The sequence below is a fragment of the Apium graveolens genome, unplaced genomic scaffold (assembly GCF_009905375.1).
Source record: "Apium graveolens cultivar Ventura unplaced genomic scaffold, ASM990537v1 ctg1791, whole genome shotgun sequence".
Lineage (NCBI taxonomy): Eukaryota > Viridiplantae > Streptophyta > Magnoliopsida > Apiales > Apiaceae > Apium > Apium graveolens.
The window spans coordinates 60,256-78,140 of NW_027417398.1; the positions used below are offsets into that span (position 1 = coordinate 60,256).

Genomic DNA, 17,885 nt, shown 5'->3' on the forward strand with positions numbered 1-17,885 from the left:
GATTTATAAAAAATCGGATAATTAATTGAAAATTTATTAAATCGAACAATTTATTGACAATTTTTAAAAAATCGGTTAATTTGTTCGTTTAGCAATTGGCGTATCGAGTTGACGAGATTTAAGATGAATTGAGTTGAAGTGGTCAAACTATATTTTAAATTGAAAAGTACTTGATTTATGATATATCTCATCCCTTCAATATTTCAACAGATGATATGATTAGTGATGCTTAAACAGGGTTAAGCAAAAGGTTGATTTTACCGTTAACTACAACATAATCCATTTTTTGAATGTTCTTATCACCCACTTGCATTCAAAATCCCCGTTTTGGCAAAAATTAAAAAATATATATATACAGTAATTTAATGCTCATTTTTTTCACTAGTGAAATGCAATGAATCCACTCATATAAAAAAATATGAACATTCAAATTTAAATTTGTGCAGAATATCCGGAAAAATAATAATGATTATATGCATTCACTATAGAAACAATTTGCCATTTTAACCTCGCTAAAATAATATTTTCCTCCGGTCCCAATATGACGAACAATATTTTTTTCTTGGTCCCGACCCCTAACTGTATTCCCAATTTTATTCATACATATTATCAAAAACAACAGAATGAAGGATCCAGGATACCTTATCGCAATAGCTCTCACCACCTCCTGTCATCAGTTCTGATGCTAACTCTATAAATTTACGATAACAACGAAACATTGTTCCAACTCGAGAAAATGATAATTTATTCCCCAGATGCTCAAACTTGACCAGAAACACATCATAACATGTAACAACAGTCTCTAGTACTGAGAACAGAAGGGGAAGGGGAATCCATCAAGGTTTTTGGCTCGATTTCAATGTTAGAACAGCAACACTTTCTCAATGTTACGGTGAGATGTATCTAGTTCTGTGTGTTCAGATGTTTTCGATGCCTTAAAATATATTCTAGCACATTTACAGAATCCTAGCTAGTGACTGTTTAATCCATTATTTATCTCTGTATCGCACGACATAAAGGTTTGGCCTTCAAGTAACGACATAAAAATAGGAACGCTGTCTATGACTTCTAATCTATCTAGTAGTACATTTATAAGCCAAACATTAATCTGTATGCCACTCCCAGGGGAAGAGGCAGTTTGCAGTAACAAGTGCTGAATTCTGGTCAAGAATTAAATTAACGAGTGGATATGTACAAAAAAACAATAACAAAAAAAGAGTACAAAAGAAAAACTAATTTATTATTTTCCCCAAAGATATGCGATACAGCATCTTCCAGCCAAAATTATTATTTCTCGTTTCCACGAAACATGTAGGAAAATTCGACATTTCCAGTGTACCCAATAACCAATAGAAAGAATAAGTGGTACCAGAGAAAAATTGATTTTCTGGACTGACCTCTCACCGTCCTTGGATCCCTACCGCTCTGGCGGGTTTAAAACAGTCTGTATTGCATAATACAGCTGACCTCACCATATCTCCAAAGCTGCCACCATCAAGTGAGCTAGTTTAAATTTAACGCAGAACATCACAAAATAATAAAATATATAGAATGATAATAAAAAATGAAATGAACAGAAAAAATTCTAGTGCTAAGCATTCTCACCGGTCAATGCTCTTCCTTGCTTTCTCTGGCTGCTCTGTGTTATTATTTGTTTTTTCAGTGTAATCCGAATTTTTCTTTGATTTTTCTCTCTTATCAAAGCTGCCCCACGATTTCTCTCTGCGGTCCGTGCTGATCCTTGGGTTTTCTCTCATGTCTGTACTTAGCCTAGACATCTCTCTATGATCTGTGCTATGCCTGGGTTTCTCTCTAAAGTCTCTGCTGTGTCGAGGATTCTCTACATAATCTGAATAAGTTCCTGATAAACTTCTCAGATGCAATGATTTCTCCACAGCTATAATAAACTTCTTGAGATGCCTAACATATTCTGGATATAACTCCAGGTCGCAATGCTTCCCCCCATTTACCCATAATGGTTCATACTTCTCCTTGCAAAGATCCCAAAGCTGTTTCCCGTGCGAGTGATCCACAACATCATCTGCGGTTCCCTAAAATTACCAAAAGAGAGATATAACGTCAGATGACATCAACAACGAAGAGTTCCTACAGAAAAATGAGACCTAGGCATAAACATGTGTAGTGATCCCAATCCGAAACTATCAACCAACCCACTCACTCTTATGTTACTCCCGACTAATTTCCTTTTGATGCAACCAAGGAAGCAGGGATACTTGGGTCACCTAACAAATCCTGTACCCCCACGTACCCCGTATCGGATACTCAGATTCTTACGGATACTCGGATACTCACATAGTGCAACAAAAAAAATTCTGTCACAATTAGGACTACAGAATACATGATTCAAATTAGAAGGTTGTCTTTTAGATGCTTATATTATGTATTTAATTCATTTGATACAATTTGCAGATTATTATTAGTTTTGATAATAGATTATATCACTCATGATAGCAAATATACATTTATAATGTTATTATATATGCAGTATCCCCCCACAACCAAATCACCACAGAATCGTATATGTGGAATCCATGTCTCTCCACACTATGAACTCGTATCCTTGCTTCTTAGGATGCAACTACATATTATATAACATGGTGAGCACTCCTCCATCAGACTAGAATCTCCCAACGCAACTAATGGGGACATAATTGGCACTCTCTCCACACTATGAACTCGTGGGGTTAATCAATTCAAAAAGACTTGTGACTAATTTGGAAACACCTACAAGTTAAGTTGGTCAACATCGCAACAGGAAAATAATAATTGCTAGTAGGTGGAGGATGAGTAAATGGGAAATCCACATATGAAATAGGACTTAAATTTTAAAGGTTCTTCTTGATGCAAATTTTGTAAAATTACTTAATCGACCATATTGTGCTTACCAATATATTCTATGGCATGGCATTTATAACATACAAACAGTTAGAACTAGCATATTACTATTCAGAAAGTACTTACATGGATTACTAAGATTGGACATTTGACAAAGGGTATCTTATCAATATTCTGCAAAAGTAAAAAGTATATTAATTAGTAAAGCGTTGAGAGCAGCAAAGATCATCAAATACTAATTCACTACTATATCGGAGAAGAAGAACCTTATATATATCAAACCAGAAAGACCGCTTCACTGGATACATGACTCGAAGTCCAGAGAGAATCGGACTATGAAGAACCACAGCCCTCAAACCTGATAATTGTGATGCTAAATCTAAAGTCGGCCCACTCCCCACAGATTGGCCATACAGTATAATATCTTCCTCTTTTGTCCCGTAAGTCTCTTGCAAGCATCTATAAGCAGCCCTTATGTCTGCATAGGTATTCTGTTCACTTGGCTATACAAGCACACACAGAAAAACAATTTAACTTGCTGAAATAATATATAACTCCTTCCAAATCAATAATTAATCATCTTTGTACCTTTCCAGTGGATTGTCCATACCCCGAATAATCATATCTGCAGAAGCACAATAATTTTAGATATTTTGGCTATATATACAAACATTTTTTGCGTAACGGTCTATATCCTTGTCCACTTCTTGTCCTCAAACTTGTAACTTAGTGGCCTGAAAGACTAAACATATAGCCAACTTATTGGCCAACAAGACTGGACATATAGCTAACTAAAATTGCACCCAGCCACAATAATTTAGGAGAAGTCTAAAACTGCAATAAGGGCAAGTCCAATGGTGTGCTAAATCTTGTTCTGTATCTATATTATAGAACAAAAATTAAAATTTATCACTTCAATGGTGTTCTATATCTTGTGCTAAATATAGAAGAAAAGATAGATGGAGCTATAATTGACACCTCGTCAAAAAGTAAAAGAGTTAGGTAGGGTACTTGGAGAGTTAGTAAATCTGGAACAAGATATAAAATCAACCAACGGAGTCCCTACACTATTTTAGCACCAGAAACTACTATTTGGTGCTTAATTATAGCAATGTCTACACTTATTTTTTACACCACCATTGGACACGTTCTAACAATTGCGAGACCAACATGAAAAACTAAAGTTCCAATTTTTTTTACTCCCTCCGTCCCGTTAAACGTTTCCCTTTTTGGACTGTTTACGGTAAGCGATCGACTACTAATTTACGTCTAATTTATAATATCAAACATAGTCATGATTGATTTTGTTGGATTCGTGTTTATATTTATGAGTACTTTAATACAGTGAAGTTTTTATATTTAATACTAATAAGAAATTAAGGATATTAACAGTCAAAAGTGTGCATTGGCAAACGTGTGCAACACAAATAGGGAACGTTTTTAGGGACAGAGGGAGTAGAAAAAAATAGAAATTAGAAAGCTTATGCAAAACAGCTAAACATTCATCAAACATTTGCATTCATCATGTAAACAGCCAAAAGATAACCTTTACAAGTACCTAACAACAAACTTTAGCAAAAAAACTAAAAACTAAAAGGCCCATCAAATTAAAAGAAGTGTTTAAAAACACAATAAAAAAACATGGGGTAACATTAGTACTGATCACAGACGACCGTCCAATAAATCATCATTACAGTACTAATTACAGTACTAGGACAACAAATCAAAAGAGTCAAACAGTGACAGTATGACACAACACAGGCATACACAATACTATAATAAAATAATGCTTCCGTCTCAAAATACAAGTCTCTCCGACTTTTTAAGTTGTCATAGCTATCCTTTTATTCAGGAAAAAAAAATTTGAAAAATATATTTTCTGGAGATACACGTGAAAAGTGACTTGTATTTTGAGACGGAACCAAGGAATATATGAAACAGTATGAAGTTGGTGTTTGACTGACCCGAGCAAGTTGACTCGGAGATGAACACTGAGTTCAGCGAACAAATCATACATCTGACCCAGATCAGCCGCGTTGCCATGTGAATACAACACAGTTAAATTAGCCGCCGGATTCTTGAAGTAAAGCGCAATAATCTCCGTCCCTCTCTTTGTCTTGAGCTTCAAAACGTCGACGTTTGGTCTCTCGTTCACCGCACCATCCATCTTCATCTTCCCATCTTCATCTTTCACTATCTTATACGACGCTGGTTTTGGCGGAAAGAACGCAAACTTCGCTGCCATCGTCGACGTCACCATCCCCATCTCTCCCAATCTCTCTCTCTCCCAATCTCCCTCTCTCCCAATCTCTCTCTCTCGCTCTCTCTTTCTCTTTCTCTCTCTCCCTCTCCCAATCTCTCTCTCTCGTTCTCTCTTTCTCTCTCTCTCCCAATCTCTCTCGCTCTCTCCCTATCTCTCTCCCTATCTCTCTCTCCCAGTCTCTCTCTCTCCCAATCTCTCTCTCTGGAGAGATTTATTTAATATATAAGAAGGGGGTGTTTGTGATAAATATAGAAAGGGGGAGAGAGAGAGAGAGAGAGATGTAAAGAAAGTGTAAAAAATTACTGCGTACAGCTAGCTATGGGAAGAGAGATGCAGGAAATATAGAACGGGGGGATGTGTGATTTGTTGTGATGGGAGAGAGTTGAGACAATTCCGGCGAGAAAAGGTCAAGTGCCCACGTGTGTTAATACTAATCTTATACTCACCCGTCCCAAATTACTTGTCGTTTTTTATTTTTACACGTATTTTAAAGTATCTCGATAATATATTTTCATACAAAAAATATTCTTTTTGGATAAAATTTAAAATTTTATTTATAAAAAAAATTTAAAATAATCAAAAAAATACACATCAAGATACCTTAATAATGTACGTAAAAATTAAAATATCTTAAAATACGCGTAAAAGTCGGGCAACTAATTTGTCAGGGAAAAGTGCACTTCTTATTATTCAGACCGTCCCTTTTTACAAGTACGGGTCTTGTACTGGTTAGTCATAGGAATATTGAGGTACGTGTGGTGGATTGAGGACACGTGGAATATTCAGCGGACGTGATTTTGCTTCACTCGTTCGTATATTTTTGGAAGGTTAAAATATCGAATCTGGTGACCCTTGACTGCGTTATATTCTCCCTTTTATCCCATTTTTGAAATAAATTATATTATTATATTACTATTTATATTAAAGACGAATTATTAGAAAATTTATTACTATTGGTGCACGTTGCACTACGTAATTTTTCTTATATTTATTTTATTAAAATAATTATTATTTAAAACTAACTGATTACCTTTTGTCATTTTAAATACGAAATATTAAAAATTTTAATACGTTATCTAATTTTTGGTACACGGTGAATTATCTAATGTAAATCCTAATATTTTTTTCATAAAAGTAATTATTATTAAAACTGACCGATTAGCTTTTCAAGTACACTGTCAATTATCTTTTTCAATTAGAACATGTTAACTTTTCTATTTATTACAACTAAAATATTTCATGTTCCGAATATATAATTTCAACTAAAATATCTCATTTTCCGAAAATATCACGATGAAGTCTATTTAATAATATATAATAATAACATGATTATTAGTAGCTAACAATTTAGCTTTTTCAGTTATAACACGTTACATTTTTCATTTTTTATTACCAATCAAACATTTTTTTTCAAAAAACAATATCAATAATGTCATTTAATAAAATAATAATCTTATAATTAATAAGTAACCAATAACCCTTTCTAAGTAAAAACATTATCAGTTCGATTCAAATTGATGATACGGTATTAAATAAAGTTTAACTCAACTTAAATTAAAAAATTAAAAAACATTTAAAGAGATTACGTGTATACCACGGGTTTTAATCTGGTATATAATAAATATAATAAGGATATTATCCGATTTTTTGGTAGTATGGTCCTGACAACCAATATAATAAAGATGATTATATCCTTCAATGTATACATTATAGTTGTAGAATTAAAACAACATAATATTCTTTAATTAATGAAAAATATATATTCTAAATTGGATTAGATATTTCACATTTGCAATTATTTAAATAAAAATGAAGTAGATATTTTAAATTGAATATAATATTAATACAAAATTCGTAAATATATTTTTTCATCGGTTTCTTCATAATTCTAATTGGACAATACTTTTTAAACCATCAATGAATTAAACATTATTTCATAGCTTGACTTGGCTTTAAGACCATCATAATTTGATTTGCAAAACTCAAGATAGAGTCAAAATTAAATCAAACAAGATTGGTATTTTTTTATTTTGTTTATACTTTAATTTTATTCTTTTTTATAAGCTATTTCAAATTATTTAAAAAACAATAAATTTAAAATTTGTGCATTGCACTCTGACATATTTAAAATTTGTGCATTGCACTCTGAGAGTTTATACATAATTATTATCAAATTATATTATTTAATAATTTTAAATGAACAAATTGCACAATATTAAAATTCTCAATTCAAATTAAATTTTATAAATTATACAATGTTAAAAAATCTGTACGTCGCACGGGTTCTAAACTAGTAATTCTAAACTGAACATCAGTTATATTAAAATATTTTAAAAGAAAACTAATTTTAATTTTTTTTGCACGAAAAAACACTATTTGTTAAAAAATGTGCAATGTTTTGAATTTTAACTTTTAAAATGTTCAAGTACATTCATTAAGTATGATATTTATTTTACATGATTAAAGTTATCATTATTATATCAAAAGGCCTTTTTACATACAAAATGAGTTTAATATAACAAGTCATGAAGACATCGTGTACTAGTTTTAAATTTAATTACATGCCATATCTTAATATGATTTTATAGATAATATTGATTTTTGAATTTTATAAACAAAAACTATTAAAAAAGTGAATATTGTAATTTATGAGCTATAACTGAATTTATAGTTATTGTTACCAACTTTGTAATTTTTAATTATATGTAAGCCATGAAAATAAAGACTCGGTAAAATATTTGGTTATATAATGGGTTGTGTAAGATGACAAGTAATAATAAAATAAAATGGAAGAAAAATACGTTGTCATATATCGAGAATTCCATAATTGCCTATGTTGGGAAGTCTATAACATGTTTTTACCAAAATTTGTGGGTTAAATACTAAGGATGTTGGTTTATGTTTTGAGTAGCGCGATTATCTTAAGAACAATACAAAAGAACACGAGAAATTGGTGACGCGGAAAACCCGTGAATGGGAAAAAATCGCGGGTGAGATTGTGTACCCAACCTAATTAAAAGTTCACTAATAATTCAACGAAGATTACAATGATTCCAAGACAATACAATGTGTTCAACAACATTTTCGTTTCTAACTCTAATGACTGTGTTTGTGTCAATGTGTTTGAGATCGTGTATTTGGGGTTATGGCGTATTTGTGCTGATCATGTGTATATCATATATGTGTTGTCCTGGTATATACAGGATTATGTGTATATATTGTGATACATCTCTCCTGCTCGCCGTTGTTTTCTTCTTCAAATTATTGTCTTATCCCCCGTTTCACTCCAACCTCCCTCCTTTCTCTCCAGTTTCGAGATATGGTTGCTTATTTTGTTGTATTACTCTACTGATCCCCTTGAAACTCGAAGTGGTTCTTGACTATGTCTTCGAAATTCCTCAATTCACGAAGTCCTGATTTGTTGATGTCCATGATACCTGCGATGCCACTCATCCGTCACTTACTCTCATCTCGTCACGTCTACAAATCCTTGACATAACAATAGCCCCGGATTTTGTTAATTGAATATTAAATTAACAAAATCTCTACCTAAATTGATAATCTGTAATATTCACTTTTCTTGTACATAACGTGCAGTAGTGGATCAGTCAGCCCCCTTGATACCCGTGTGAATCAATTTATGATATGCATGCATTGGTTACTCACTTATCGAGAAACCCTTTCACTACCTCTGCTAGGACTCTCTAGATACCCCTATATATCCTTTTCTCACAATTCATCTATCATTCACTCACTCTCGAACCTGTCTCTTCTCCTCCTTCTTCTTAACCATTGCCAAAAAAACAGCACGAGTTATGGAAGCCGTAGCAACGAGAGCCCCAACTTGCCCTCTGATCGACTCAATTGGGTCGCCACCAACTTATTAGACCCCAGAGACAACCGTCATAGTGAAATCAAGCCTGAAAGATTTAAAGAAGTCAAGATGTTGTTCCGATCCGATGTCGTTGTTGTGGTACCAGATGTCTCTATCCGTGCTGATTTCTTCAAAGAAGGTTGGGTATATTTCTATTATACCCTTTCGATGTTGGACTCACTTTCTCTTTTTCCTGGTTTGTTGTTGGTGTGTTAAGCATTCTGAAAGTGTCCCCTGGACAACTGATGCCCTTTACGTGGAGAGTTCTTGCATGTTTGAACTCTATTGAGGAAAAGCACAAGCTAGGTATTGATGTTGAAGTCGTGAAACATTCTTATAGCTTAAAGAAATTTAGTGGATGCAGAGTTGGGTTCACCAATAAGGACACCGATGATCCGTTAATCCTCAACAATGATACAGTCAATGACCGAAACTGGAAGAAAGATTACTTTTTTGTTGAAAAGGCGACTCCGGGAGATGATGTTGATTACCTGTTGGAGCGTTAGAGCAACACTGGTAACCCTCTCAATCTTTATCATTGTAGTTGTCTTGCGTTTATTCTTCATATGATAGATCTATTACTTTAATGTCACTTATGTTTATCTTTGCCTTGCAAATATCTTGTTTATTAACATGCATGCCCTTTCTGAACTATATCCCAATTGTTTCTCTTTGTCTTGACATATATTTCTGTTATAGCACTCCGTGTTTACTTGATGTTTTTCTTTATTCTCGTTTCTGCAATCGTCGTGTCGTTAATTATTCTTCATACTTGTAGATTGTGATTTTGATTTTGATGAAGATAACACCAAGGCTAAAGCTACAGTTGATAAGACCCGTGCTTTGCCCATCAGAGAGAGATTTTGGCCAAACTGTTTGGGTAGACCCATTCGTAATGCTGGTCAAGTTAATGTTGAGGACTTTGCTTCTGGTTTGAAGAAATCTCAATCGCGTCATGAGACTAAAGCTTCTAAGAAATCCGTGCAGATATCTGCTGCAAACAGGACTCGGAGTAAGCAACTTTCAAAACATGCAACCCAACAGTCCTATTCTGCCTTGAGTTTGTCGTATGAGTCCCAAGATAGCCCCAATAGTGTCAAAGATGATGAGATGAGTTCCGGACGAATTTATGCTAAAGGTATACGTTGAGCATTCTCTTTTTTGACGTACTTCCTTTTTTCTTTATGTTTATCTCTAGTTATATTGACATGGATCGAACCCTTTTTCCTTATTGTAGAGTTTCAACATGCAGTAATCAAACCCTTGATCATTTCCAGTAAAGACCTTTTTGCCAAAAGAGCTCGTGATGATAAATCAACTGAAACTGATTCCTCTAAGGCCCCCATGATGTTGAGCCTCATTAGCAGCCCCTTTTCTAAAAAAGTTATGATTGATCCATCCGTTACAACAACCAAGTCTGGGAATATTATCCTTCTTGCTATCTGAAACTATGACATGGCTGCTGACCCTTCTACTTTTGCTCACCTGCTCAATGACATGCTGCTTCCCCAATCTATGGAAGCTCTCTCCGCTAAACCAGCTGCTGTCATTCTGAACGGTGTTGTCGGCTATTCCTTTCACGTAAGTATCAGTACAATTCTTTGTCGATTGGATTTTTTTTAAGTATTCAGTTGATAATGATTTTTTAATATAACGCGGACCCTTCAAAGTGTCATGGTAGCTCGCGAGGTTTACGAGCATGAGATGAAAAAGCTCAAAGATTTAGAAGATTAGCACCAGAAATGTGCAGGAATGATTAAAGCAGCTGAGGAATTGGCATTCAACAACTTAAAGGCTATGAAAGACGTTCAGGATGAACTAGAGGACTTTGTTTCTAAGGTGCAGACAATGGAGAAGGACATGTGTGGTGAAGTAGAGAAGGTCGTGCATCAGTAAATCATGCGAACTAGAGTTGACATGATGCTGGAGTACCATATGGGCGAATGGAGCTCGTGGGAAATTCCCGAGACTGTGAGGATCTACAATGAAGCGTTCCCTGACGATGTTTTCCCTATGGACGAGTTTTGTTGGTGCTGATCATGATGATGAAGTAAAGTCCCCTAAAAACGATGCTCAAGAGGACAAGTGACATGATTATCTTTTCGTAACTTTTTGTTTAAGCCTATCGGACTTAGTCTTGGTTTTAATTTCGAACTTAATCTTTCGTTGCTTTACATTTTCTCCGTCGTACTTCATCCCTGTTTCGCCTTGACGGCGGGGGATCGTAATTGTTGGATTTTGGTTTGAACTCCTTTATTGTATCATGCATATTGATGCCTATGAATCATTCCCATGTCGCCATGATATTTTGTGTTCCTACTCGTATTGTCGCCTTTACTAAATGTTGTTTACTTAAGAATTTGTCATAAATGTTGAGTGTCGTGTAGTCGTCAAAATTCCAAACTGAAGGGTTTCGAACACATAAACGCAACGGAAATAGTAATTAAAAACGTAAAAAATCAGAATTTTCGAAATCCACCGCAAGATCCATGCAAAAATCATATATTTAATTCGTAGATCAGATTGTTTACTTTAAAAAGCTTTACCAATTGGTTGACTAATGGAGATCCAAAGTTTGTTCAATCACCACGCATCCCGCTCTCGCGATCTACGCTCTATCGGTATCCACACGAATGTTTGAACTCAAGGATTGGATGTGTACTAGCACAAACTTGTTTCTTCTTGCTCTCTCCATCTTCTCCCTTGGTGGCTAGGGTTTTAGTAAAAGTCTTGCATACAAAATCAGCCACACAAGAGATATTATATAGAGAGTATAACAAGAATTATAATTCTTAACTAATTAGGAGTTATTATTAATTTGAAATTTCTATTTGTATAAAAGTTAAGTCACACTTAATTATTTAACAAATGAATTTCATAATTAATATTAGTAAATTCGAATATCAATATTTATCTAATTAATTAAGTCATACTTAATTAATATTATAAAAAATTCGAATTACTTTAATATAATTTAAATCCTATTTAAATTAAATAATCCTTCAAGCATTCTTAGTGTGTGACCCTATAGGTTATTATTACGTTGGCAACAATTTTTAAATCTAATTTAAAATTATAAACAATGAGCGGCATCTAGTAATACATCATTGCTAGTTAAACCTCCATAAATGAATACGTTTGAGACCGGGAAATTTTATTCATTTAACGAGATTATTCATTTATCGAGGTTAAAAATACATTGTCTCTATTATGTTGGGACCGGGAAAAATTATTCATTTGACGAGATTATTCGTTTATCGAATATGCATTTATCGAGGTTCTGCTGTAATAATAATTGAATCAGTGATCGATTAAACCTTTCGTGAATAATGTACAATGTAATATAATCCATTTAACCAAATATTATAGAGTAAACTAGAGGCATGTAATGTGTCATCCTCATAGTTTAATCCAAATTTTCTTGATCAATGAGTAGACTATCATATCAAATCAACATTTGAACGTGACCACGAATTTCATAGCCTAGCTCACACAAGAGACCAATAATATCACTCCTAAAATAGGAGGGTTAAATTCCATCTAGATCATTCATATTTCTCATACGATTCATAATATACCCAATGTCCACTTTTATAATTACCCGGTCAAGGATAACTTTTAATGTAATCAATGTATATTAATTTTCGTATATAAATATAATGACTTCAGGTCTAAGAATCATTACATCATTATCACTGTGAGAATTACTTATGACATAACAGACATGTAGAATCTCACATTGGGTCTGTCCAGCACCATGTACATATACATTTGCCTGTATTTTTGGCTTTAGTATTAGCATACCTATGATCAATGAGATGGGATCATCAGTCAATAAACACACCAGTCTTAATGCATTATTATTGTCCCTTAATAATAATATTCGACTAGGGACCTTTAGGAACATTTATACTATTCTCAAAATCTCAATTACAAGTCACGTACTTAGAGATATAGAATTGCATATCATATTCCAATGACATTTATTAATCTAACATTTATATCGCAGTAAATTAAGAATTAATAAATTATAAAGGGAATAATCGATAGAACATAAATATTAATAATCCTAATGTCTTAAACTAAAACATTATAGTGTTGTCACTAGGGCACAAACACCAACAATAACAAGTTATAGTGTCAAAACTAATTGATCATTCACACAATCTCGTAAAGTACAATTACGTGTCATTGGAATTCAATTTTTCCTTCAAACGTAATCATAATTGTCAGTTTGCCTTGTTTGTTTCGTCAATATACGTTGGTACATGCACTCGTAGAATGATTAAGAGGCCTTTATCCCTCTTGAAACTCACCAAAATTTTCATTTATTAGAATAACGTAGACATGTATAAGTATTGTTCATTGTCGTGATGAATTCAATGAAACTTTTATGAGGATTATGTCTGTTAAATGCTTAAAGCATTTTCATTTGAAACAACATGATTGTGGTTGGGTGATCAACCCTTGCTTTGTAATTGAAATGTTCTATTCGTTGCGTATTAATGTTTATTAGAAAGAACTCGAGCACAATAAATCAACTTAAATATAAGCAATTACGAAGGGTAAATGCAATCCACTAGAACAACTTGCATAACGATGTAACATGTAATTTAAAACGTGAAACATAAGAATTCAAACACATAAGCATTACAAATTATAGGATATAATAGAATATAAATGTTCTGATAAAAAAAAGATATAAATGAGATATGATGGGAATAAATTTGTTTTTGTTAATAAATGCGAAGGCATAATATGAATTACGAATTATATCAAATGTAGTGTAAAAATTACACCAAATATATTTTTGTTACCAAATTTAGTGTCACATTATTTATTTATGTAATTTTAATATTATTATAATATTATTGTGTTGGTTTGGAGTTGCTCGTGCGTTTAATTTAACTAGAAAAAGAGAAAGAGACATCTAGATAAGGGATAAATAGATTGGGTTACACAATTGATGAGATTTTATTCTTTCTGGCGATAGGGTTGTAATTCGGACCGAGTAAGCCGAGTTTTGAGTCGTGCGTAATTCGAACCGAGATTAATCGAGTCAAGCCGAGACAACTCGTTTAACTAAACGAGCCTAAAACTCTGTCTGAACTCGACTCATTTAACTTCACGAGTTGATTCAACGAGCGACTCGTTTAAATTTTACACTTAATCGAGACTAAATCTGTTGACTCATTTAAATTTTACACTTAATCGAATCCAAACCTTTATCCGAACTCGACTTGTTCAATTACACGAGTCGAGTCGAGCCAACTCGAATAATTAAACAATCTCAAACCTCTACTTGAACTTGGCTCGTTTAACTAAACGAGACGAATCGAATCCACTTAAACGAGTTGAAGTCGGCCCAGCTCGCGAACTGTCCGAGTCAAAAATGAGCCGAGCCGAGTCCACTTTAACGAATCAGCTCGTGAGCCGCCCGATTCGAATTAGCCCCGTCCGCCGGGAACCGATGTGAAAAGCATACAAGAAAACGTTAAAAATGGTGCATGGGGTAGGCTAATTATAAAATTTTGACATAACCCATTATTAGGCTAGAGTGTGTATGTTGGTGGATCCTAAAATGCCAATTAAATAGCTTTCAGTAGTCCAAGAAGGCCCATCTTCTCTTTAGTGGACCTTGCTTATTATATTTCACATCATTATTGTCTATCTCTCGTTTGGTGCAAGTAAAACAAATTAATTATCCACACTTTCACTTTGAATATTTCGAGCCCCTCACCTTATGTTTCAAACTTGTCTAACTCAGATATATAAAATTGAAATAATATATTTCTAAATACGTAAAAAAACTTGTCTTATTAACACAATTTATTATGGCTATAAATTATTATTTTTAATCAAATTCTATAAGTATAAAAACAATTTCATATAATCGGATAAATTTAATCACATCCTTGTGTATTTAAAAGTATCAAACTTTCTAAATTTGTATTTTATACGAATTTAGAAAATGGATAACAAATTATTATGAAAAGTGTAATGTTATATATCCAAATTTTTTTTTTTAAAGATCCCTAAAATGATACGTGTCATGATTCATATTAATATACAAGGTGCCATCTTATCTGTAAGCCAACATCCAATAACACGATGATAACTCGAAAACCTTCGGGAAAGATTTGTAGGAATGTAGCCTTTTTATATGGAGAAATGGTATTTAAATACAAAATTGACTTTTTCACTGCGGATAGCCGGATAGCATTTTTAAATTTGTAGTTAGCTCCTTATTTTTTATTTTACCAGAAGCGACAAATAAGAAAAAAATAATAGAAAAATCTAACACAATGTAAGCAACTATACTAGACATTAGACAATAGAAATAAAACAAGAGAGAGAGAGAGAGAGACAAAGTAAAAGATTAGGGCTTTTTAACATTACCCATCCTACAAATTGTTCAAGTTCTTGCAAAATAGAGCTACCCATCTTTCAAAGATTCGATCTTTTTAAGGTAAACCCATTTCAATAATCTTTTCATTGATGTTTGCCCATTAAAGATTTGATATTTCATGGTTTCAAGAACCATTTTTTATTTTGGATCTGAATTAGAATCTTGATTTTCTTGATCTGAAGTTGTAGTTCATTTGATTACTTTTATGTTTTTAGTGTTTGAGTTTGATGATGTTGTGATGATTTTACTAATCTTTGTTGTATGTGACTTAAATTAGGTGTTTTGATGATTTTATGTTGTTGGGTTTTTGGGTACTAATTTATGTTGAGTTGGGTTATTGGGGGATTTTTTTTTGTTTTTTTTGTTTGAATTCGGGTTGTTTCGAGTTGGGTTGAAGTGAAAGATTGGTTTAAGGCTAGATTGTTGGGGAAATTGTTTGTTAGAGGGATGATAGGATTTGAGGAGGCTTCTAATACTGGGGCTAGATTGGTGAGAAGTGGCTCTTTCCGAGAAGATGATGGTTTTCATAGGCCAGTGACTCATTTTGGGGGAGGGGGATCGAGGAACACTAGCCCATTAAGCCGAATAGGGTCGAGGAATACTAGTCCTTCTAGGCAGAAGGTGATTAAAACTAAACCAAGGGGGTTAGATGAGGAGACGGTTTCTACATTTTCTAAAGCGGTCCACCCTGATGTCCAGATGGAAGATAATATTTGGGCTATGTTGCCGGAGGATTTGTTGAATGAAATCTTGGCCAGGGTTCCACCATTTATGATATTTCGTTTACGGTCTGTTTGTAAGAGATGGAATTCGATTTTGCAAGATAGTGGTTTTCTTAAGTTTCACTCTCAATTGCCATCTCATGGGCCTTGTCTTCTAACATTTTGGAAGAATCCACAGACCCCTCAGTGTTCAGTTTTCAGCTTGCCACTGAAACAATGGTATAGGATCCCATTCAACTTTCTACCACAGTGGGCATTTTGGCTTGTAGGTTCCTCAGCAGGCCTTGTTTGTTTCTCGGGGTTGGATGGTTTGAAATTCAAGATCTTAGTCTGTAATCCTTTAACACAGAAATGGAGGACATTGCCGAGTATGCATAACAATCAACAAAGGCAATTGATTATGGTGGTTGATCGAAAGGACCGAGCTTTTAAAATTATCGCTACAAGCGATATCTATGGGGATAAGTCATTGCCCACAGAAGTATATGATTCAAAGCTCGATAGTTGGTCGCTCCACCAAATAATGCCTGCTGTTAACTTGTGCTCCTCAAAGATGGCTTTTTGTGATTCAAGATTGTATCTTGAAACTCTTTCACCCCTGGGTTTAATGATGTACCGACTGGATTCCGGATACTGGGAACATATCCCAGCTAAATTCCCACGATCTTTGCTGGATGGATATCTGGTTGCTGGCACCCACAAACGTCTGTTTTTAGTTGGAAGGATAGGTCTTTATAGCACTCTCCAAAGTATGAGAATATGGGAACTAGATCATGCTAAAGTTGTTTGGGTTGAGGTAAGTAGGATGCCGCCAAGGTACTTTAGAGCTCTTTTGAGGTTATCAGCCGAGAGATTCGAATGCTTTGGACAGGATAATCTGATTTGCTTTACATCTTGGAACCAAGGGAAAGGCCTTCTGTATGATGTGGATAAGAAGGTTTGGTCTTGGATTGCTGGTTGTGCTCTTCAGTCATACAACAGCCAGGTGTGTTTTTATGAGCCAAGATTTGATGCATTAATTTATTGAATGGGGGTGTTAAACAAAATTTCCTATAAAGTGGTTTCAGTCCAAATTGACTCAGATTTCTTTTGATACCCTTTGGATCACTACAAAGACTAGTTAAAAGAAACCATCAACGTAAGTGGTTCAAGTTGCTTGCTAATTTCATTTATCTGGTTGATATCTTGGGATTTATGAAATTTGTACTCCAAGAAACATGTCAGTTTTTGACAAGGGGGAGCAGGTCTCATCAGCAACACTCTTTTTAAGACAATGGCATCTGGTACCAAGGGATTGATGGATTAACTTATAGGGAATATTTTATTTGGTGTTATTCAAAAAGAAGGAAAAAAGATCGACAAAGATGATGTCTTTGGAATATAAATGTAAGAAATTTTGTCCAACTTGTGTACATTATCTGAATTGCTCGGAATAGCAAGTTTATTTCATACATATAATTATTTATTAATCACCAGTGTCTTATCTTATATTCTATGTTGAGTCATTAACCTTACCAAAGGCGAGCGAGCTCTGGTATGATATAATAATGCATATTTCTTGCCTTACTACTTTGTCCTAAGAAAAGTTTGCGATAGAAGTTTGTTGGTCCTTAATATACATATTATTGTGTGTAATTATTTGTTTGATTCAAGTTCTAGTTGAATGCGACACTTTTGGCTAGTAGTTAAGAGATCAAACGTAGATAGCTGGATACATATCAAATGTCAGAGTTCTTTGGTAGGAATATGCTGGGATGGGAA

General features: G+C 34.0%; 2 protein-coding genes across 2 annotated transcripts; one reads left to right on the forward strand and one right to left on the reverse strand.

The window, feature by feature from the left end:
- Positions 1-1,217: 1,217 nt before the first annotated feature.
- On the reverse strand, positions 1,218-5,519 carry LOC141700119 (uncharacterized). Its single transcript, XM_074503891.1, has 6 exons — positions 4,821-5,519; positions 3,445-3,481; positions 3,123-3,359; positions 2,983-3,030; positions 1,606-2,051; positions 1,218-1,485 (listed from the first exon to the last, which is right to left on the reverse strand). Exons 1-6 carry the CDS (start codon positions 5,120-5,122, stop codon positions 1,401-1,403), a joined length of 1,155 nt encoding a protein of 384 aa, XP_074359992.1. The 5' UTR covers positions 5,123-5,519; the 3' UTR covers positions 1,218-1,400.
- A 9,806-nt stretch (positions 5,520-15,325) lies between these two features.
- On the forward strand, positions 15,326-17,671 carry LOC141700120 (F-box/kelch-repeat protein At5g15710-like). The gene is made up of 2 exons (XM_074503892.1): positions 15,326-15,462; positions 15,680-17,671. Exon 2 carries the CDS (start codon positions 15,850-15,852, stop codon positions 17,149-17,151), a length of 1,302 nt encoding a protein of 433 aa, XP_074359993.1. The 5' UTR covers positions 15,326-15,462; positions 15,680-15,849; the 3' UTR covers positions 17,152-17,671.
- Positions 17,672-17,885: the final 214 nt, after the last annotated feature.